Raw genomic sequence first — 24,149 nt, 5'->3', positions numbered from 1 at the left:
TACATACAATCTAGGTTACAGTAGGCTATGTTTTGTGGAATGGTGGTGAAATAACGCAGACACGTTATTATAGTAGGGCTGTACAATGAGTCAAATATCGATATGGACTAGGGTATATGAATATTAAAGATATAGAGACTAGTTGTTCTACGCGTCTCTGAGAATGAGCGATGTTCCCTGTGTTTTCTAGATGCCGACTGTATGTATGTATAAATACCTAGCTTGTTACTGCGCATGCGCTCTAAATTTGGTTCGTGGCTAAAGCGCGCATGCGCACTGCGCTCACTAAAGTTTGGAGTGATTCGTGGAAGTTTTAGATTTGGAGGAAAAAAAGCTCAGCTGAGAATCAGGAACTTGTAAAATGGCTTTTCGCAGGAGAAACAAGAGTTATCCTTTCTTCAGCCAAGAGTTTCTCATTCAGAATCACGCGGACATTGTGTTTAGTTTGGTGATTTTCGTTTTGATTGGACTGATGTTTGAGGTGAGTTCAAGAGTTTAGGATTCTCTTTTTTCTCTCGTCTTCGTCTCAGCCAGCTGTTTATCTGTCTCTCTCTCTCTCTCTCTTTCTGTCTTCTGACTTTTAACGTTACATCGAAATTAAACGTGCATCTTTTAATGCACAGACCAAAAGACTTCCCTTTTAATTTGAATGTGTAAAGCCTTTGAAATCATCATCATCAACTACTTGGCTGGTTGTAAATGTAAGTTCAGACACTCCGTGTATGCATTAAACGACACTCAGGTTGTATTCAGTTCATTAAAAGAAATCCATATTTCATGACTTTATTCAAAACATTGTCACCATCGCCTGGGCCCAGATGTCTGAGTATGAAGATAATGAAAATACATAAAGTTCCTAATGCATGTGTAATGTGTTAGATACAAAAACATAAACCAGGTGTTATGATGGTTTATTTTTAGTTTATGGTGATGTTGCTCACGTTTCTGCTGAAGTGCCACGTCAAATCTCTCAAGCGCTCTAAGTTTGATTGACATTCCTGAAGAATCCAGTTAAAATCCATTTCAAAAACACTTTATATTTAAATGCATCAAGATCTGTTGATTAGAAATCCCTGTTCTAATGCAGCAAATGTGCATTTGAAATTTTCCAGGTTTGTCGTATTGGCCTGTTAAATGCTTGCAAACGTACAGAAAACTGAATGAAACGAGTTTATTTCATGCATGTATTCTGTCATGCAAGCATCCCATCTGTGTTCAGACGGGGTTTTCCCCTTCACATCTGCTGTTTCACACACCTGCTGCTTTCAACATCTGTGTGTTTCATTCAAACGCCTTTGTGTTCTTCACTTTAAGAAACAAATCAGTGGGAAGTCATTTGATTTGCAATGCACTTTTCATGGATCCAACTGCTGAAATGCTTCATATATGAAATGTCTGACTGGTTTTCATGTCAGTCCTCTGATCAGTATCTATACTGTGTTTATGAACACACCACTTTCACTAGATTTATTATAAGATGCTATTTTGTTGTAAGTTTTATTAGCAAAGTGTTCAACAATATCGCAGACAGCAACATAATTTTTCTTCCCCTACAAGATCCAGTTTTGAGAAACATATTATATAAACAAATATGTTTAATTAGCATGTAGTAAATAAAGAGTAAGTACCAATTAAAAATTATAATTGGTAAGAGTAAAAATAATGGGTTAAATTATTTTATAATGCATTTGACTTTTATTTTACTATTATTATATTTTCCCCATGTTAGTTACATTAATTTTTTTTAGTATCAGGATAGTGATATTTTTTAATAGTTATTATAATAGCATTACATTTATTTTAAGTTAGTTTTTTTTCTAATTTTTATTTAAAAATGTAAAAAAAAATTATTCCAACCAAATGAAACTGATAAATGTTCCCTTGGCAACTTACTAATTTCAGTTAACATTTATTTTATTTGAATGGTTTAAGTTAACCTGGTTTGTTGTCATTTTATTCCTGAAGGCTTTGTATTGGAACGTCATCTTTCTATTAAATATAACCGTAATAAAATAGACATTCAGGAGGTCTCAAATGTTTTTAAATGTTTAAGAATGAAAGAATACTTCCTTTAATTCAGGCAGTAACTGTATGGAAGCACATGAGAGTTTATTATAGATCATGTGATGTGTGTGTGTGTCTTTGTCTCAAGGGTCACATCTGTGTGTTTTACTCATCATTGTACAGGAAAGCTGAATTCTATGTATTTAACATCAGTTTCTCTTTTTCAGACCACAGCGAAAACAGCCATTTTATTCATCCAGCCTCAGTATAACATCAGCACCATGATCGCAGGTTTGACACACACGTTCATGACAGTCTCTCAGATCTGCTGCGCTCTGGTGCATCAGTGACCTGAGCTAACGTGTGTGTGTGTGTGTGTGTTTCAGATGGAGAGGTGACTCTGTATCATTATGGATGGAAAGACTGTGCCACTGTCCTCTTCTATCTTTGTATCACCATCATTCTTCACGCAGTGGTGCAGGAGTATGTGCTAGATGTAAGTGCTGCAGTGCTTTTTGGGTAATGTAGTTTTAACGTAATTAGTGCATTTTTTTTCAAGCACCAGCTGAAGTTCTTTAACTCTTTCCCCGCCAGCATTTTTGAAAAAACCTCCAGTGTTTTTGCTGATTTTTATTACAATTTCATGACCCGCAGAGTATTTTGATGTACTGACCCTCTACTTTAAAAAAAAAAAAAAAAAACATGTTATTCCAGCTTCAAGCAAAGCATGTTACTTCCAGCTTTTTTTCTTTCTTTTTTTTTTAAATCAACACTTGAATACAGGTAGGTTTCATTAAAAAAGCAACATTTTGAGCAAAAGGCTGAGAAAATCAAGCAACAGAAAAAGATTAGTTCAACCAATCAGAATATATATATATTTTTTTTGCATTTAAATGATTTCTGCGTTTTATTTCTCTCCTAGTATCCTATAGTTTCAGTTCAGAGCGTCTCGCGCCCGCCCCATTAGATGCTCTGACAGAAAGACTGCGTGTGAGGCTGACAGACATGCTGTTAAATGTGTTGTTTGAGATGTGCTGCATTCCTTAATGCATAACTTACATTAACATAACTTCTATTTTCCATCTGTAAATGTAAGAAAGCATGAGTTTTTGCTTTAGCAGGTAAACGCCACAGACTTCATTTAGAATAAGAACCGCCACACGCATGTGCGCCAAACAGACAGAATGAAATGGGAGCACAAAAACTCAAACTAAAACATACATTTTGCTAAAATATTTGTAGTTGGACAATAAATGTGACATGTAGAATTTTAAACCTACAAGTAAGTGTATATATATGATGGCACTAACTGTAAAGTGTAATGATGTAATCAAAATAGACTTTTTACTCAATTAGTCTGTTTTTTATTTTCAATTTTTAGTTTAGTAACTTTAAGTTATGGTAAACTGTAAACTGTTTATCCCCCGTCCATAGCGCCCCCCCCCCCAAATTGGACTTTAACTCGCAATTGCATTTTAAATAAAGTAAGAATTGCAAGATAAAAAGATGCAATAACCTTTAATTTTTCTATTCTGATTCAGCGGCAGAAATAGGCTTCTAAACATATGAGATCGCTAATTTCTGCATCTTCCTGGTCTGTGTTTTTGATCGGCACTTTCTAGACTCATTCAGGCGTAAAGGCGCCCCCTAGCGTATAATTCCATGTTTGGCAGGGAAAGAGTTAATGTGCATACCATGTTATTTATTAATTTGCATTTCATTGGCTGTTGTGTGCTTCTTTTCAGAAGGTAAACCGACGTCTTCACCTGTCAAAGAGTAAAAACACAAAGTTTAATGAATCCGGGCAGCTGTTTGTGTTTTACCTGGTGTCCAGTTTATGGAGTCTCTACGTCATCGCCACAGTAAGAGTCCCCAGATCATACACACATTAAACATCACACTCTCGGTTTATGTTACCTGATCGTTTATGTGATTGGCAGGAGGGATACATTCTGCATCCCAGCAGCCTTTGGGAGAATTATCCTCATGTTCACCTGAGGTAATAATCATAATGCATGCAATGTGTGCAATGTGAGATCTTTTTTGTCAGAATTATTATGTTTTTGTTTTGTATTGTTGTTGCAGGTTTGAGAAATAAATGCCTTTTTTTTTAATAAACAATAATAATGGATTAAAATAGATAATAATGTCATGCAAAATGTATCAGTTGTCTTAAGACATGACATTTTTTATGCAGTATAATTTTTAGATTCTTTTATTGATATTATTATTTTTTGCAGCTTAATTTCTTTTTTTTTTCTTTTTTTTTTTTTAGTTAAATTCATTCATGGACGTTCAAAGAAATATATTATACTGTATATAACATGACAAATAAAACGGATGTCAATATCAGTGGTTGTTGATTGTGATTGGTTCTGTCAGATTGTCATGTGACTGTGATGTATGGTCTTTCTCTCAGGTTTCAGGTGAAGTTCTTCTACCTCACACAGCTGGCGTACTGGTTTCACACGCTACCTGAGCTTTACTTCCAGAAAGTAAGAAAGGTACGAGAAGATGAAAGGAAAACAGAAACTTTGATGCAGGGAGATATATATATATGATATACATATGTGTATATATATATACACATGTGTGTGTGTGTGTATATGTACATATAAATATACATAGTCATTATTCTGTACAATAATAGAATTGTTGCTTTTTTTCCTCTTTCAGGAGGAAATCCCGCGTCAGCTGCAGTATATCAGTCTTTATCTGTTACACATTCTGGCTGCATATCTGTTAAAGTAAGACCAATTAATCAAGTTTTCACTTTATAATATCAGATATTTGTACTGGGTGTTTAATTTGAAATATGTATTTGTCATCTCTCTTCAGTTTGACGCGGGTCGGGCTGGTTTTGTTGTTTCTGCAGTATCTTTCTCAGATGGGTTTCCATCTGTCTCGACTGTTTTACTTCACTGATGAAAACCACCACAAACTGTGAGCCATACCTCCTCACAAACACACACATTTTATTAAGAGGAATTCAGCAAGGATGCAATCGATCAAAAGTGACAGTAAAGACATTGGAAAAAAACTTTACTTTATTTTCATTAAAGAATCATTATATTATGGTTTCCACAAAAATATGTAGCAGCACAACTGTTTTCAGAAAATGTTTCTTGAGCAGGTTATTAGCATATTAGAATGATTTCTGAAGATCATGTGACACTGAAGACTGGAGTAATGATGCTGAAAATACTGCTTTGATCACAGGAATATATTACATTTTAATATATTTAAATAAAGAACAGTTATTTTAATGCACGTGCATTTAGAACAAATGAATGCAGCTTTAGTGAGTGTAAGAGATTACTATCAGAACGGAAAGACGCTCTTTTGATGGTGGTGTATATCATAGCATCTCTGTATAACCGCACACACGCTTGTATTGTGTTTGTAGGTTTGAGATGTGGTCCGTTGGGTTCGTCCTGACCCGGATGATCACTCTGACTCTGATGTTCCTGGCTGTGGGCTTCGGTTTGGCTCGTTCTGAAAACCAGACGCTTGATTTGGAGACGGGAAACTTCAACACTGTTTCTATCAGGTGAGACAGACGTTCACACTTGTTGTTTTTGTGGCAGTATTTCATTAGAGACCCAGACGTGAGGATTAAAGCTGTGTTTGACGCGCAGGCTGCCGGTGTTGATCGTGGTGGGTTTCACTCAATCGTGGCTGCTCTGGAAGTTCTTCCGTTTCCAGCTGAGCCGAACACGAGAGCTGAGACTGGAGCAGGCGGCCCGGAAGAGAGCGGCCGCTAAACAACACATGCAGCGCACGCTCAAACGAGATTCAGGTACATGCTGTTAGTTGAAAATTAAAAACGAATAATAATAATATAAAGATTATCGAGTTGTTTTATGAGAAAGTGAACCGTCTTAAAAGACAGGCTTTAAAAGTTTCCTTGAAAGGTTTTAAATCGGAACAGAAAGTCCAAACTTTGTTAAATCATGGCATTACATGTTGCATGCAATGAAAAAATCTTTAAGTATTTTTATCTTGTTTTCCAAAACACATTTTTAAACAGCCTTAATAATTCAAGATTAACTTATGATATGAAATCAAGATATGTTTTTTTTTTTGAGAGAGGGAGAGAGAGAGAGAGAAATTGAACAAAATTAGGTGTCTATGCTTCAAACAAGAGCAAATGTCTTTCTATGGAAAATGAAAACTTGTTTTCCTTTCAATTTTAGTAAAAAAGGTTTCTGTGCCCATTGACAGCTATTTATTTCTTCCACTTCATTTTTTTCTTAAAAAAAAAAAAAAAAAGACTATTCATGGCGTGGTTCCTTTACATCACATTAAACTTTTACATTTAGAGAACATTGATGCATTGTGTTCTCTTCGATTTATTCCTAAAGTTTTCTTTAATTGGGATTTAAATGGTCTAAAAATGTAGCTTCATAAAACTTGGAGAAACCCTAAAAATTAAAACCATCTTCATTACATCATTTTCTTTTAAGACAAAATTGTAAAGTTTAAAATGTAAAAAAAAAATGCTATTAACCCTGTTGGTTTCATTGGTTTTTTAAATGCAATTTGTCAAAACATCGACACTCTGAATAACACGTAGATTCACATTAAAAAGAAAACTTTTATTAGCTGCAAATAAATATATAAAATATGAGAGAAATTAAATTCATTTAATCTATTTCCATTGAATTTCATTGTGTCAGGGATCAATTTGTCCAACATATTTTGTATGTTCAAAATTAGCTGCACAGAGACACGTTTTTTTTCCCCATAACGAATGAATTGGCCATTTACATAGCGTTCTACCACACACACAATGACTACTTGTAGTCACTACAAGCACAGCATAATAGTATCTATTCTAACTTTATTTGTACTTCATGTAAATAGTATTTATTGCTATTTATACCACTTTTGTCTTGGCTTTTTCTAAAACATTGTGAAAATGAAATGATTTCTCACTTATTTCCATTGCTTTCAGTCTAGTCATTGAGATGCACAAAGCTAACAACCAAAAACAAAGCCAAAACAAACGTCCTCACAGAAAATAAAATGCAATTATTTATTTTTCGATTGTCAAAGCTGCACGCACGTTCACAAGCCTTACATTTAGTTGTTTTCCTCACACAGAGCTACTGTTGAAGAAAATAAAAAGGCTTCTAGGTGAACTTTCCCTGCCCTCTAGGCAGTAATATTCTTTTATTGTGTGTGTGTGTGAAAGCTAAAACGTGATGCTCAAGAACGTCAAACACTGGTTTGTAGGTCTGATGTCTCGGGTTACATGTTGTTTGGTTCACTGAGGTCTCCTCTCTCGTGTCTTCTGCAGTTGGTCACCATGAGAATGGACTGATTAAAGCAGAGAACGGCACATCTCCTCGTCTCAAGAAAATCAAAGCACCGTAAACTTCAGCCCCATTCCAGCGCATGGCCTCCACACATCGAGGGCACAGGAACAGGAAACAGTCCATCTGCCTGCTGCTTCCTGTTTCCACATCAAGAGAAGTGCATGTGGCGTTTCTCAGAGGAAGTGACGACTGCACCCTCACCGGGCTCTGGTCAACGTCCTAAACTTCTCTTTCCAGTTTCAGTATTCATGTAATTTCTTCTGCATATGTTTGTAAACTTCACTCAGTCTTTCTTTATTAAAGCACTGTTTTGAGGTTGGTTTGTTTTTCTGTATCTGCATGTCTTGAGGTACAAAACCAGTAGGCTTCACACAACGAATCGAGATGATTTGAATCCAGCGTCTCATTTTGAGACTTCACACATTCTGGGTTTGTAATGAACAAAAGACTTGCATGACAATCCCCTCTAAAAAAGAAAAGAAACCATGGAGAATCAAGTGTTGTACTAGTGTAACACAAGGCTTTGTACGTTTATGCAGTTTGATATGTGATTGTATATGACTTTGCTTTATAAATATTGTTTTCTGTCTTTGCAGAAGCATTTCAACATTTATTTAATCATTTAAACTGATATTGGATGCGAATCTAATGAAAATACTGCATTTCCTTATGTTGCATCATCAAAAAATGTGTACTGTATGATTAAAAAGAATCCTGTTAGGAACATTTATTGTTTTATTTTAATTAAAACCTGAATATACAATTTCACTAAACTGAAATGTATTTAACATGTTATATATCACTAATGCAAAAACTACTGATGCTGAGAATAAGGGGTTGGATTTACTAAATATTTTAGGAATAGCCTACATTTCTTCTGAACTGCCAATTTTTTTCTAATTTGTAAAAATGTCACTTTTATTCCAAGAAATACTTAAGAAAATTAGTGTTTTTAAAAATTCACATTGTTTTTGATGAATATGGACACAATCTAATCAGATTTCTAAACCTGTAACTTTACATAAAATAAATTCTGATAAGATGCTACATTTTACAGAGTTCAAGATTATACAAACTAAGATTTTATATCTTTGTTCTTAAGATGAATCCAGGTTCATAAGCAAAAAAAAATGTTTTTCTAATTTTGTGGTGAAACTGGACATGTTCTTAAACAGTCAAATAATACATAAATGAGTCTCAAAAATGATTATTCATTTTGATGCTGCATTTTACATTTCATCTGTCTTTATTGCACATTAATATAATACTTGAGAAATCTCACCATCAAAAAGCACTAACATAAAAAATGGACTATTGATAATTGAATGATATTTATGTATCTTGTGATGAAGGGTCATCAGGCTCACCGGTGGAGAGAAACATTCAGCAAGATTTCAACTGAATATCAGCCATCCAGCAAATAGTTCATTTCCCCTTTTCACAGGATCTGGGATATGAAACCAAAATAAATGCAGATATGGGTGTATATTTTATATTTATTTATATATTTATATTTATATAAAATGCACTTTCAAAAATATATTGGTAGAAATTTTTTAAAAATGTATTTTACCACACACACACACACACACACATATACACAAAAAGCTAATGTAGAGACATTGGAAAATAAACCTACTTTTTTTCAAAGAACTGGACGATACACAAACATTATCTATTGAGTAAAAAAGTTTTTTTTTTTTTTTTTTTTTTTTTTTTTTTACTTGTATACTAAATAAAGAAATAAAAATGTAAATGTAAAAAACAAAAAAGCACTGCAGGGATTAGTTCACATTTTACAACATTGACTGAATTGGTCTTGGTTAAATGCCTGAAACAAGATCAACTTTAATTTCATGCTGAACTTTAATACTTAAATTCTCTGAGGTCGTTTTCACTAAAATCGATAACTAAACACAATATGGCACCTGTTGCATTTAAATTACCATTTTATGGCCGACATCACAGTTACATCACAGCACTAGCTGGAGGCAAAACAAGGGGAAAAGATAGCCAACAGTTGTCTTTTACTTTATTGGAGAAAGCGTGATGATCAACTTGGATCACATGTGCTTTACTAACCAATCACATTACATCCTTACATTTACATTTAGTCATTTTGCAGATGCTTTAATCCAAAGCGACTTAAAATTTGGGGATGCATAAAGCGATACTTCTTTCTTCTTAAAGAAACCAGCAAACACAGCAAGTGATTGTAATACCAAGTTTTAGAGATTGTTCAAATAAATACAAGCAAGAAAGAGAAGGAACAAATAAAAATATATATATTTTTTTTTTACAATGAAGTCAAGTAGCTTCTAGAGAGATGAGTTTTCAGCTATCGGTTAAAAATTGCCAGGGATTCAGCATTCAGGATAGGGGTTGGAGGATAATTCCACCAGCCAGGAACGATGAATGAGAATGTTCTGGAAAGTGATTTTGAGCCTCTCTGTGATGGTACCACGAGGCGTCGCTCAACAGCGGATCTCAGACTTAGATTCTTAAGAATCAATAAACAATGTTAATTGGTTGGAAAAAAAAAGCGAAATCATCATCTTTTACAGAAGTGGTGGGAGGTGTTGGAGGGGGACAGAGGAGAGAATTTAATGTTTTGAATAGATTACGTGTGCCTGGAGCGCTGTTGGTCTTGTTGTGGAAGTATGAAGATTTGCCAGTATGGACTTCAGCAGAGAAATGAAATCAAAGACTGATACATGCAGGTCTGATGGATATTTTGATTTGTCTTATGGAAGAGAAGACAATGCTGAATAGTGTCGTAATTTGTGTTATTTTTGGACCAAAATGTATTTTCGATGCTTCCACAAATTCTAACTGACCCTCTGATGTCACATGGACTACTTTGAAGATGTTTTTATTAATTTTCTGGACATGGACAGTATACCGTAAATACATTTTCAATAGAGGAACAGAAAGCTCTCGGACTAAATCTAAAATATTTTAAACTGTGTTCTGAAGATGAACGGAGGTCCTACAGGTTTGAAACGACATGAGGGTGAGTCAGTAACTACATGATTTTCATTTTTATGTGAACTAACCCTTAAATAACAGTTTACAGATACCACAGGAATGAATGAGAACTGCCATAAGCTGTGATGGGTCGGCCAATCCGGTTTCTTCCGTTAAAGTTAACCTTTTCAAATAACAAGCGGTCAGGGTATTCAACCTAAGCTCCACCCACAGAAAAATGTTCACGGTCACAATGTTTACTGACAGAAAAGGGGTCTATTCAGTGTAGAAATGATCCAAATCCGAGCTGTACTCTCACCAGCTGTGCCAAATAATGCAGGATAGACAAATAAGGCACAAAATAGGCTTTTCTTTTCTTTCTCAGTACATCATTACATTTTTTTATTGTTTTTTTATTTATCACTTAGGCTATTTTATATAAGCATTGTCATTTTTCCAACCCTGTAAGTAATATTTGGAAAATCTTGTTATTTTCTAGAAATTAACATTTAAAGATTAAATAACATTTGTTATTAACATTTAAAAAATGTATTAATAATGTAACATTTATTTTATAGAAGGCTTGCCAGTATAATACTTATTAATACAATATTTGTGTTTACTGGGTAAGATTTTTTTTTTATTGTATTAATCTCCTAAAGGTGAGTCTGAATAAATGGTGCATTTCCATAATGGCATCACAAACTAAACACATTTGTGTGATGCTTCATTCACACATAAATAGTAAAAATATATAAAAAAAAAAAAATAAAAAAAAAACTTTAAAAATCTTACTGTTCAAAAACCTTTGACTGGTACCATACATAAAAATGTATCTTTTTACCTGCATGTCATCATTTGAACATTAACCAAATCAGAGAACCGTGAATATGCTAATGTGCTGTCAAATTGTATTGAAATATGAACTATTATTAAGTAATGATGTCTAAGATGTGGTTTGGTTTATAAAAGTTTGGGATCCTCTGATTTAGTTTGTCCAAACTTCTATAAACACAAAAATTCGCTTTCGTTTTAAAAACACAACCAAGTTAACATTTCAAGTTAAATTCAAGAAGAAGAACAGGGCCCAAGTTACAGATTAAAGTTTTGCACATTTAAAAAGAGTTTCCTGGTAGTAAAGGAAGCCCATGTCCTGTATTTTTAAACATTAAGGTGTATTACTCTAATCTAGATTAAAATAATTGAAAGGTTTAGGTAGATATAATAAGTTACGGTGTTCTCTCATGAGACCGCTGTGTTTTGTTGATCAATTCACCAACAGGCGGCGCTACAAGTTCAGTTTATCCAATGCAGTTTATTTGATGCTCCATAACAACCAAAACAAAAGCCACTCCCACAGCTGCTGATACTCCTATAAAACCATGCTGAAATATTACCGAGTGCTTACAACACAAACATCCTGCTGTTTCACAAACAAACATTCACATGCATACAAATGTCGAGACATTTCATGTTTATTGGCTTGCTTTGAGAAGAAAAAAAAACTTGAATATTATATATTACATTTTCCCTGTGTGGGAATGGGCTCTTAAAAATAAAGGCTTAGGGAACATACTTCCCACAATAGTAATACTTTGTTTATATATATATATATATAGCCAACTCAGGAACCTTATAAAGCCATAAATAGTTCTTAAGAAGAAGCTCTTTGCTGAATCTCTTTGCAGCACCATTGAAAACCTTTATTTTTAAGAATGGAAAGGACGTTATTTATGATTTCGTATCATTAACATTAATGAGTGAGTGAGTGAGTGAGTGATTAGCGGTGTTGGCAGATGTGTCTTGTGTTTAAGGCACGGCAGCGATGTGTATCATCATCCTATAAAAACCTCTCTGAGGTCACAGTTGCATCTATGCAGGAACATTTGTCTCTCATCCCCTTAAAGAATATATGATTATACACAGAGCACTTTTGATTGCATCCCTGAGCAACCAGGCAAGCTTTGCCACAGTATAAAAAATATATCATCCAAAAAAAATAGTGGTATCAAAAGCTAATTAAATATCAAAATAGATTTCATAAAAGCGGAGATGATTTTACAGCATATCTATCTATATATATATATATATATATATATATATATATATATATATATATATATATATATATATATATAAAAATCCAAAAATATTTGGATGCATAAGTCACCCTTAAAAATGCACTTATGTCATTGCATTAGAAAATAAAATATCAAACCAAGTTGCATTTATTTTTGAAGAAAGCACAGCAAGCAGACTTTCAGCAAATCATCAAAATAAGTCTGTTAGGTATAATAAATAAATAATTTAGTGTTAAAAATGAAAAAAAAAAGGTAACACTTTACAATCAGGTCAAATTAACTAAAAATGTGCAATACATTTGTTGGAGTATTTCTTAACTTTTTAAAACATTTGATAAAAATACTGTTTATTTATGTTTATGGAAGCTTGTTCCCAGCATGGGATAAAAAAATAAAAAGGTAATTACCACTTTTTATCTTCATTGACAACTACAAGATATTAAATTGTGAAGAAAAAAAAAATCATAATTTTGAGTTTACATCTTTTTTTTTTTTTTTTTTAATTGTGAGCTTAAAAGTCACAATTATTATCCGGTTTTTTATTCTGTGGTGAGGGGGGAAAACTGCAAAATGTAAAGAATTCTAAGAAAAAGGAATTACAAGATTAGATAAAACACAAATTACCTTTATTTCATTATTTTATTTTTTATCCCATGGCTGAAAAAGGCTTGTATACCTCAGGTTTAAATACAAACATAGAACTTTTGAATTCACTAAACTTTAAAAGTATTTTTTTATTGTTAGTTCATGTTATCAAATGCAACCTCATTGTAAAGTGTTACCAAAAAAATAAATGTGGCACTGTGGAGGAAATTAAAGGTCATTAAGCAAAACCGATGCAGAAAAGTGAAGCTCCAGCATCATTTTCTTGCAGTCGCAGCTAGGTTTGTTCTATTTGTTTCCTAATGCAATGACATTCAGATATTTATAAGTGTCCAAATATGTTTTAGTCCCACTGTACTGTACATGTGTATTTGTCAGATCAAACTGAAAGGCACTTAATTTGCTCAGGTCTCTCTCTCTCTACAGAAGGCGGTCCTCACTGTTTGACAGGCAGAGTGAAGGACCAATCACAGTGCTTAGAGCTTATCACGCCTCTCCGAGCTGCCTATAGACTCCTTTCAACTCAACCACATCTCCCATGAGCCGTAGCTTTAGCTGCACGCTGCAGAAAATGTCCAACTTCAAGACATCAGGTAAGAATATTCCCAAATCTGACTTGTCAGCAGCATTTGACCTTTCACCTCATGAATAAACCACGAGCTTATTTCCACTGCAAATACACCGTTTAATGCCACACTACTGCTTCAGCTTCCCATCTTGTCTGATGGGAGGCGGTGCTCTAGTAGTAGTGATTCAGGCTGCGGGTTCCTGGGACGTCCGGCTGTCCGTTCATCCAGATTTCCCGTATGATTCGCTCTCTCTCCTCCAGTCGCTGCGCTCGCTCCAGCTCCTCTGCTGACGTGAAGACGTTTGTGTTGAGCATGCGTTCGAAGCGCCGGTGCCGTCGGGCCGAGAGGTCCGAGCTCGAGTCCCAGTCTGAATCAGAGTCGCTGGTGTCGCTGTCGGAGTCTGCGGGTCTCTGGCGCTTCTTAACGACGGTGTGACGAGGTTTACAGTCTGTACGACAGGAAATCTGAACCACCAGTGCGAAGAGCGTGAGGAACAGACCGGCACAGATGCCACACATGAAATACAGCGCACAGCGCTCCGGGTGCTCTGGGATGGAGACACAAAACAGACGACATGAAATCAAACTGACCCATTTACTTTCTTCAAATGTATATTATGTTCCGGGTCAGTTTGAGCCAAATGCATTTTTGGGAAATACTGGTTGACACATGATCTTTTCCTTGAGTATTTCTCATTCAGGGTCATGACCCTGCCTGATAAGTTGTGTCATTGTGTGATGTTCGTGGGTAAATTCGACCTGTAAACTTCATGGTTAAAATGGGTGCACAGACTCAAAATACATAAAAAAAAATATATATATATATATTTTATGATAGCTTTTTAAGATATTTAGATTAACAATATGCATTTGCCAGAAGAAATGCATTTATATATTTTCATCAGGTTATTGCAATTTGTTTTTTAAAAATACTATATAAAACTATGGAAGCCAGTCTCCGGCACTGAATAAAAAATAAATAAATAAATAAATTAACTCAATTGCGTGTCATAAAGTGAGAATTGTGAGATAAAAAGTCACAATTACCTTTTTAATTTTTTATTCAGTGGCAGAAATGGGCTTCCATATAAAACACTAATATTCAGTAATATAGAATATTTTATAATATTCGTATTTTGTGAAAAGCAGAGCAATAATAAATGTAGTCATGGTGAGCAGAAGAGACTCCTTCAAAATACATTACATGTACATCTTTCCAACCCAAACGTCTGGCCAGTAATTCACGTCACAGTCTCAAAGTCAGATCTGTTGTGATGTTACCTGTGATGTAGGTGTAGGCCACCAGCATGCTGCTGATGAGGGCCATGGCTGGTCTGATCACGCTGGAGATGGTTGGGTTCGGATCACTTTCTCCAGACTGATCCGTCTCTTCTGAATACGGACCAGAACTCCGTCCTCGTGTCGACCTCCCTGTGATCAAATATAAATCATCATCAGAATCTGAAAGAGCTTTATTGCCAAGTATGCTTTCACATTCAAGAAATTTGTTTTAGTGACATAAGCCTCCAGTGCACAGAGACAACACCACACAGACAAAAAATTAATAAATTGTATAAATAGTTGTGCTATAGATGAATCATGCCCTTGTTTGAACCAACCTTCATCGTGAGATCTTTATAAAATAGAAGGTCTATATTTTGCCCCAAGCTTCTATGTCTGGCAATAAACAAAATAAGTTGGATTTACATCAATAATTCATCAACAGGTCCTCATTGTGTCTGTGTGTGTGTGTGTGTGTGTGTGTGTGGTGTCAAAGGAAAAGTTCACTTAAAAAGAAAAATGCTGTCATCATCATGTTGTAGCATGACCGATATATTTTTCTTTTTCTTTATAACAAAAGTATGGTGCTGTCAAGCTCCAAAATGAATAAAAATGCTTGGAATTAATTAACTACACTCTTAAATTTCTTAAAGACATCAAATGCCATTGCTTCTTGTGATCTCATTGACATCGTACCATATTTCAGTGTATATGCATCCATTATATGATTTCATATGGTAGGCTTTTATGGTCTGTTTCCCATAATTTTTTAAGCTTGACGATTGTAAAATTATCTGCAGATAATTAATTTTAGCTGAAAGTATTCCGGTAACATGTTCCAGGATACTGGTTTCAGTCCCAGATTCTTACATAAGCACTGTTTGGACGGTAATTGTTTCTCAGGGGGACGTAAGTGATTTTCATCATTAACAGGGGGTAGTCGGTGATTTAATTGCTGTCTGAATCCAGGATGTCTGTGTTTTTCTCTCACCACCCCCGTAAAATTCCCCTTACCTACTGGTTTTTGACAAACACCGAGGTCATGTGGTAATTTGAGTGCCATCTGAATCCACATCTCTGAGTTTATGAGAAGAAACTGATTAAAAAGTCAGTGTTTAAACCTGAACTATGAAGTATTATTAAAGAATAATACTTCATAACTGCTCCACCACAGCGACTGGGAGCAGAAACAGGAAGAAAAGCAATGAAAAGCAACACAATTTTCAATGCAATGCAATACAATTTTAAAATGTGTATTATAAACAAATAAATACATAACTATGTTGCTTATAATTATATATAACTATAGTGCATCTGTTTTACTATTTTTAATCAGGAGATTTAAATAATCAAATAATAAGTAGAATTAGATTATATATAAATATGCTTGGAATAATAAGAATACATTTTACATATTTTGAAATACATTTTAAACGCTAATACTTAATTTGTAAATATTAAAATAAGTGTTTTTTTTTGCTTTTGTTTGTTTTAAGGTTCTGCATCAAACTGTATTTTTTTTTATTATTATTGTTGTTTTGGCTAGGTACTTTTAATGGAGATAATTGTTTTTTTGACGTAGCATCTGTATTTTAACTTCAGAAGTACAATGTCTGAGTAGGTTTAACATCACTGTGAATATGAATGTGGAAGCCTGTTTCTGTCATGGAATAATGTTGAATTGAAAGATATAAACACACAATTCTAAGAAAAAAATAAAAAAATTAATATATATATATAAAAAAAGGAATTCTAAATTTAAATCTCGCAATTTACAACAAAATTAAAAATTAAAAAGGTAATTGCAACTTTTTTTCACATTTGGAAATTTCTATTTTGCAGTTCGGACTGTTCTTCTCAGAATTGTGACTTCATGATTCTTTTTTCTCAGAATTGTAAAAAAAAAAAAAAAAAAAACGAATTTTCTAAAATAAAAAGTCATTATAATCTATATATTCTTTATTCCATTGACGGAAACCTGCTTCCAAATGAATGGCACTGCATGGAAGGTACATTAAAATTCATGTATTCCATAAAGTGGACTAAAAATGACAAAATTATCATTTGTGTGTGAACTATCACTCTATTAATAGACCCTTTGGTGTAATATATGTTCAGAAAAGAAACGAGGGTCATCTAAACAGACCCCATTAAAAGCTTCTTAAACATATCTGTTTGTACTGCCTCTGCTTGCGGGAAATTAATTATGTTTTTTCTGTCAGGTTCTATTATACAGTCAAAACACGGCTGTATAGGGCTGCATGATTAATCAAATGCAATTAATCGTGATTGTCCGCACATTTAGTCAGTAAACCGGTTCTGTGATTAGTAGTAAACCTCCATCACCTGCTTTCAGGTGGAGCAGCATTTACTACACAGAGCCGTGGTTCTCTGATAAGCTATGCAAAGTCACAATCATAATCGCAGACGATATAATCGTAGGATTGTGAAATCGACTAAATCGTTTGCGATAATGACAGCTGTTTGTGTATCTTCTCAGTGAAGATGTGTAGTAAATGCTGCTCCACCTGAGAGCACGTGAAAATACCACATTAAATAACATTTTAACTCCAAATTCACTTCATAACATCAGTCGAGTCTTTGAAATAGATCTTTCTGTGAGATTATGTGGCTTAAACAGAATAATTAAGGCACACAATATTTCATTGTATTCTAAGCAGTGATAAAGGCTATGTCGATTAGCATTTTATTATAGATATACTTTATTATGATGAAATTGATATATTGACATAGTCATGTGTTTGTTAGTCACATTGCATCAATGAAAGCAGTTAAATTTATTTAGTATAGTTATATTTGGATTTTAAGGTCGAGCGTGCTCTCTGGCCTTTGGATGGATATTTACCGCTGATCACAGAACTGTGCTTCACAGAAAAATACACATGACAATCACAGCTTCTGCCTTATCACCATTCATTGCCTTTACGACTTAATTTTGATTCATTGTGCAGCACTATCAGCGCTGAGAGTGTGAGTGGTTCAGATCAGTGTTTCCCATCATTGCCCTGAGGGACAGAGGAAGTTTGGGTCCTCAGGTTTGTACCTGGTGCAGAGTCCGAGGTCAGAGATGGGGTCCCGTCAGGAGGAGCGCTGTCTCCCACCACGTTGGGATCATGAGGCACAGATGGAGGAGATGGGAAGGATGGATGCCTGGAAACTGACTCCTGCAGCAGTTTCTTTGGGACTAAAAGAGACACATAATTCAGTAACTCAGCAAAAATGATACTTCTACTTGAATTACTTTCCTTCTTCCTCACACACGCTCGCAATGCATTAGAGACAATCACGAATCGTCCAGCGTACACAGAAAACAAGACAGTCTTTGTGCTCTGTAGACAGTGAAACAAAAGGAAAACATAGTGGCAATGATCAGGATCCAAGCAGACTGGAAGAAAGGAGAAAATGACCACAAATTGTTTTAGATAGTATAGTATTAGATACTGTGGAGAATATTGCATGTAAACCTCCCTGAATCACAGGTGTGTGTTTTAAGGGTTTGTTTAAGTTACTGTGATTTTATCATTGGTTTTTGATTATATTTGGCGCATGTCCTCAGAGTGAGTTTTGTGATATTTTACTTTCATATAATCAACAGGATAATTTTAGTGCATATTGCACTAGATGGAGTTTATTAAAAAAATATCCCTCTTTACACTAAATAAATCATAAAATAAATAATAAAAGAATAAAAGAAAGAAACAATATAATACGCTAAAGTTAATTCTCACCCAGGCTGCATATGATAGATATATAGATAGATAGAATTAAATACCTAACTGTAAATAATATAAATTGAAATATATTCATTATTTTGCTGCTTAAACCCTTAAATAGACTGCTAATAGCCCTGCGAGAGGTCCAGTTTGGTCTCTCTCTCTCTCTCTCTCGCTCTCTCTTTCACACACACACACACACACACACACACACACACACACACACACACATAGTTTCAGTAACACACAGCATTTGTTTTAAACTCTCTGAATAAACATGGCACCAAATTTAGCGAAACAGATTTCAGTTAAACTCTAGAGAGTCTGGAAACAGCCTGAGGACACACACACACACACCGTTACTCTGAGGGAGGTCAAGTTAAAGACTGACACGATCACTGTGTGTGTGTGTGTGCGTGTGTGTGTGTGTGTGAGATTGTAAAGCCCCTGGAGCAATTACAGTCCACTGATTGGGGGTAATTGGAGGCACATGTGAGCTTACATATATTTATATGTATGTATGTATGTGTGTGTGTGTGTGTGCCTCTGTGTCTATTTTTATATATGTGCATGTGTGTTCATTTTCAATTTTGTACAAAATCCTCAAAAACTGAAAGATAATAAAAAAAAGAGAATAACCCATTTAAAGGGAAATGAATCGCAAATCGTGTAATATGAGTCAAGAGTTTCAGAAGAAAATGTGCTTAGGTTTGCCAAGATATTAAAGTCTACGATCAAAGTTACAGACCTCAACAGAATCGAATTTCTCGAATTCTCTCAAGATCCAACATTGTTATGCATTCATTTTATAGCTCTATGTCAACCATTGACTCAGTTGTGTGTATTTGTATTTTAGACAAATGTGAGGCGAAGTTGATGGCTAGCTGAGATCTCTAGGGGACTCTAAACACAGAACACATTATTTTTCAACACAGCAACCAATGGTGCAAGTTTGGAGGCAGGGCTTTCTGTTTTCTTCAACCAATGGAAGACAAGTGAGTGTTAAGGAAACCTATCTGAAAACAGTCACTATTTTTGGTATTACTGTTCAGAGACAATAGCTGCACAGAAAAGACCCACTTTGTGTTTAAACACAAAGAACAGAGAACAGCACAAGAATCAACATGGAAATATTCCTGTGATCAGAGTCAAACTAAACCATTCCAGACCACAAAACGTGTGTGTGTTTTCTCTGGCATAGTATAGCTCTATTATGTGCCGTATGCTGATCTGTGCAGGAAACAGACACACTTAACTCACTGAAGTGTGGCATTCTGGGACAGCTGGAGGCCTTGCTGCACAAATAAAGACCTAGTAATATCTACAGCAATCTGTCTCTGTGTGTGACTCTAATTCAAGACATCAATGAACAGAACGCAAGCCAAATCACACACACACACACACCCTGAAACACACAATCCTCTAAACCACAGAAAGTGCTATTGAGATTCAATATCAGTGTGCAAACAAAGTACAAATAGTAAAAGTTCATGGAGGAGTGTGTGTGTGTGTGTGTGAGTGTGCATGTTTTGTGACATATCGGGACACAACTCTGTATAATGACATGGGTATGACAAAGGTATTACAAGAAGAGGGCGACTTATGAGGACATACATGTCCCCATTTTTCAAAACACTTATAAATCATACAGAATGAGTTTTTTTGAGAAAGTAAAAATGCACAAAGTTTCCTGTGAGGGTTAGGGTTAGGTGTAGGGTTGGTGAAGGGACATAGAATATACAGTTTGTACAGAATAAAAACCATTACACCTATGGGATGAACACACTTTTCACAAAAACAAACGTGTGTGTGTGTGTGTATGTGAACGTGTCTCTCTCAGTGTTTTTTTTCTTGTTTCACCTGAAACATTGTAGAAACTGCACAACAAGGTGTAGGCAACCATCCACGGCACCTTAACAACGTAATGGTGAGTTTTGCACTTGAAAATCTTCCTTGTGCAAAATTCATTCAGAAAATTTAAAAATGTAGTTTGAATGTAACTGAGAAAGCATGCTTTTATACACACACACACACACACACACACACCTGCTGACCTTTAGAACCATAATGGCATTTCCACGACAGGTGCTGATGAGAGAATGCTGGTCTCATATCCCACTAAAAGACACGACCAGCAACACTCGATGGCCAGTGTGTGTGTGTGTGTGTGTGTTTAGAGAAAGCCAGTTTGCTTCTCTCTTTCATTAGAGCAGCTGTAGGAGGGCTCTCAGGCAGGGCTGTGCTGTGCTGGTTGTTGTGTAATGGTGTTTAGTCTCAGTCAGCGTTGTGATGTTTATTGTCTTGTACAGTATCTAACTCCCCGTGCAGGACAGACACATTCCTGATCCGCTCCTCAAAGCTGAAGCATTTCTGAAGTTGGTTTTGCACAAATACAACGATAGGCTTGCCAGGTTTTCCATATTTCCATTGCCCAACAAACTTGGTGAAAGGGCTTTCTTGAGTTTGATTAATTTCAGTTAAAAAGCAAGGCTTAAAGTTAAAAAGTATTTTATTATCGAATACTTATATTCATACTAAGCATCATAACTTATATACTGCAGATACTGTAGATAGATCCAAATGCACAGTGATGTCAAGTGAACTTCTACAGAAATTTACTCTGTGTTTATGGAGCAGACAAAACTTTTGTGTGGCGTGTGCCGTGTGTGTAGATATAAAGAAGAAAAGAGAGACAGCTGTTATCATTACAGAGCTAATATTAGACCCTCACGTGAAAACTCTCGGCTCTTTCTCTCTCTCTCAGATGCAAAGGAAAGACAGAGAGAGTATAAGATCAAAAGTCAAGATGAAAGTCATGTGCAGTATAATTGACTGCGGTCAGTGTTTGTTGCTTATGTAAATATGTCTTCCTACAGGTAATGAACTCAACCCATTTCCCATGATGCCTCACTGGAAAGGTGAAAACATGCAGCAGGTTTAATAAGCCTTTAAAATAATCAGGCACAGACTCATGTTTCACTGACCCACAGCTTTACCTGTACTCCGTCAGGCAGGAATGCATTCTGGGAAATGCCTGAATTCCAGCCTGATCCCTGTCACAGAACTGCTTCTCTACTGTATATGAAGATTCAACACATGAAGACAAGAAGGACACCAAGATGTAATCGTGGCAACACTGAAGTCAAAGGTCAATGAAGACAAGTGCCAATCTCATCCCTAAAGTGAACACATATGTACGAATACACTTGTACCTTTGGGTCCTTAACATTAGATACAAACTGAAATTTGCCTTTATCAAAATGTGTGCTATTTTTCATGCTGTTTATGTACAAAATCATTCCATATCTCATATTGTGTATTATGCTATTTTCATGACTTTTATGTGCAAAATGTAGCATCTCAAATTTCATGCTATACTTCATGACTATTATGTATTAAATCATCACACGTCATATTTCAAGCTATTTTCCTGACTTCTACATATACAATTATATATATATATATATATATATATATATATATATATATATATATATATATATATATATATATATATATATATATACACAATTATATATGTTTTTGTTTTTTTTTGCTATATTAACATTTATTATTAATAAATTATTTACATCATATTTATAATAATTGTATATATTTAAAAAAATAATTGTATAATTGTTATAATAATTACTTACTAATATTTTTTTTTATTCCCACTGAAGCAGTCATTCGGTCAAAAAGGTGTTAAAATAATTCATTTGCATTTGTGCATTTATGATTCACAAATTGCTAGTTGTGAAATTACCGTTAGATAAAAGAGTTGCCATTTTATTCAAAAAAATGCTTAAATGTAATTCCCACCACAAAATGTTTTAAACAATACATCATTGAGATGTGGTGGAAATGGCATTTGATGGATTAAGATAAACTGGCAGAATTCTCCTGTGACGCACATATAAATACTGCTGGACATGGTTAGTACACAAATTCAATAAACTAGACCTAAAAGTGTCCTTTAAAGGAGTTTCTAAAAGTGCACAGGGCCAAACGTGCCCAGAAACAAACAGACACACACACACACACACACACAAGACACACACACAAACACAGACAGACAGAGCAGATAAACGTCCAAAGAATGTTTTTCTGCACACCATGTAGAAATAGAGCGAGAGAGAAAGAGAAAGTAAGAGAGAGAGAGAGAGAGATTTTCTCTGTGTAGATCCACCTGGACTGAACTCAAAGCCTGGCGTGTACACACACACACACACACACACACACACACAGCGCTGGCTCTGTGTTTATGCTGACACAGCGGACAGACCCACATTTCCCCAAACACACGGGCCTGTCCCACACACACAGAGCCAGAGGACAGCAGATCTACATTCGCTCAAACTAGTCTCACATTAACTGCAGCAAATCACACAAGATTCTGGACAAAAGCCTGAAGGAATCCTGTTAGAAAACTGTTGATCTTCCTGTGGGTGACTCACAGCTATTCGGTCCTGCGTAACTCTGGTTTTTTTTTTTTTTTTAGCAGTTTCAGCCTCAAATGAGGCCTACTACACAGTCACAGAAAAATTAAATTAAAAAATGCATAAATCATAAGAGCTCACCAAACCAGTGAGTGTCATACTGACTGGCTGGTTTTCCATCTCATTAATATGATGTTACATTTTTTGTTCATATTTTGAATTTGTTAAAAATATTGTGTTTTATCATTTTTATTAGTTCTTTCAAACTATGTCTGTCTTTTCAGTGTTAGTTTAAATTATTGTACTTCAGCGTAAACAATTACATTTAGAAATGCAACTAACTGATATAAAATATGTTTGTTTTTTATATTTATTTTTCAAATCAGATATTAGAAATGCTGTATTGGCAACTAACTGAATGAAAATAAGTTTAAAAAATTATTTAAATTTTTGTTTCCCATTAAAATGTATTTTATTTGATTTTAAGTAACATAAATATATATTTGAAAGGCTTTAGTATAGTGATAAAAACCCTGGTGGGTGGATCCTGGGAGTTAAAAGTCATTGAGTTAAACTAGTTCAAGGCTGAAACAGCAGTGTTCAGAGGAAACTCCTGTCTTCCGGTCCACAAATAAAATACTGAATCTGCAATAAGACACATATACAGAATATAACGTAGTAGGAAGAATGAGTATTAGTAAGTAATTGATTTATTTATATAGCGCTTGTTAAACATAAATTATGAAACAAAGACAATTTCAGCTGTAAAGAAGATAATAGTTTCATTATTTGGCTCAATTCAGTAACAGCGTTAAAGATGTATCTTTAACCAGCATAATTCAGGTTTAGTTTTGCTCTCATCTGAAAGTACCAGGCAAATTAAATCTGTAATAATTAACCCTTTAAACTCTTCTAAATATGAACAGAGGAACTCGACCTGATCTGTCTATCATCTGTTGCACTGCCCAGCTGACTGACTGACTGATTGGTTTGTTGGTTGGGCCATTTTTACACTACAACTGGTTTCAGTGGTTTTAAAAATAACCTGGCTCCAACAAGTCTAAACTGATTCGATCTGGTTTATGAATGTACCTGCCTGCAGAACAGAAGACTAGTTTACCCCTGAAGTAAATATAACACACACACACACA

General features: G+C 34.9%; 2 protein-coding genes across 5 annotated transcripts in view; one reads left to right on the top strand and one right to left on the bottom strand.

Moving 5' to 3' along the window:
* The first annotated feature begins 263 nt into the window (after window positions 1-263).
* LOC113120629 (translocating chain-associated membrane protein 2-like) lies at window positions 264-8,049 on the top strand. Its single transcript, XM_026290565.1, has 11 exons — window positions 264-481; window positions 2,232-2,295; window positions 2,391-2,500; window positions 3,750-3,866; window positions 3,945-4,003; window positions 4,424-4,508; window positions 4,681-4,751; window positions 4,843-4,947; window positions 5,411-5,554; window positions 5,643-5,803; window positions 7,307-8,049. Exons 1-11 carry the CDS (start codon window positions 362-364, stop codon window positions 7,381-7,383), a joined length of 1,113 nt encoding a protein of 370 aa, XP_026146350.1. The 5' UTR covers window positions 264-361; the 3' UTR covers window positions 7,384-8,049.
* Window positions 8,050-12,488: 4,439 nt separating this feature from the next.
* Window positions 12,489-24,149, bottom strand: part of eva1aa (eva-1 homolog A, regulator of programmed cell death a) — a 36,985-nt gene continuing 25,324 nt past the window's right edge. Inside the window, exons 1-4 of one of the 4 annotated variants that reach the window (XM_026290563.1) lie at window positions 21,556-21,815; window positions 17,890-18,030; window positions 14,826-14,975; window positions 12,489-14,092 (exon numbers count right to left, since the gene is read on the bottom strand). In XM_026290563.1, coding sequence (XP_026146348.1) covers window positions 13,716-14,092; window positions 14,826-14,871 — 423 coding nt within the window. In that variant the 5' untranslated portion in view covers window positions 14,872-14,975; window positions 17,890-18,030; window positions 21,556-21,815 and the 3' untranslated portion in view covers window positions 12,489-13,715. Of the gene's footprint in view, window positions 14,093-14,825; window positions 14,976-17,889; window positions 18,031-21,555; window positions 21,816-24,149 lie in introns of those variants that run through there. The other 3 variants (XM_026290562.1, XM_026290560.1, XM_026290561.1) reach the window with 3 other exon arrangements.

Source organism: Carassius auratus, chromosome 20 (assembly GCF_003368295.1).
Source record: "Carassius auratus strain Wakin chromosome 20, ASM336829v1, whole genome shotgun sequence".
Taxonomy (NCBI): Eukaryota; Metazoa; Chordata; class Actinopteri; order Cypriniformes; family Cyprinidae; genus Carassius; species Carassius auratus.
Note: the sequence above shows the minus strand (reverse complement) of the source record. Positions and strands in the feature narration are given on the sequence as shown.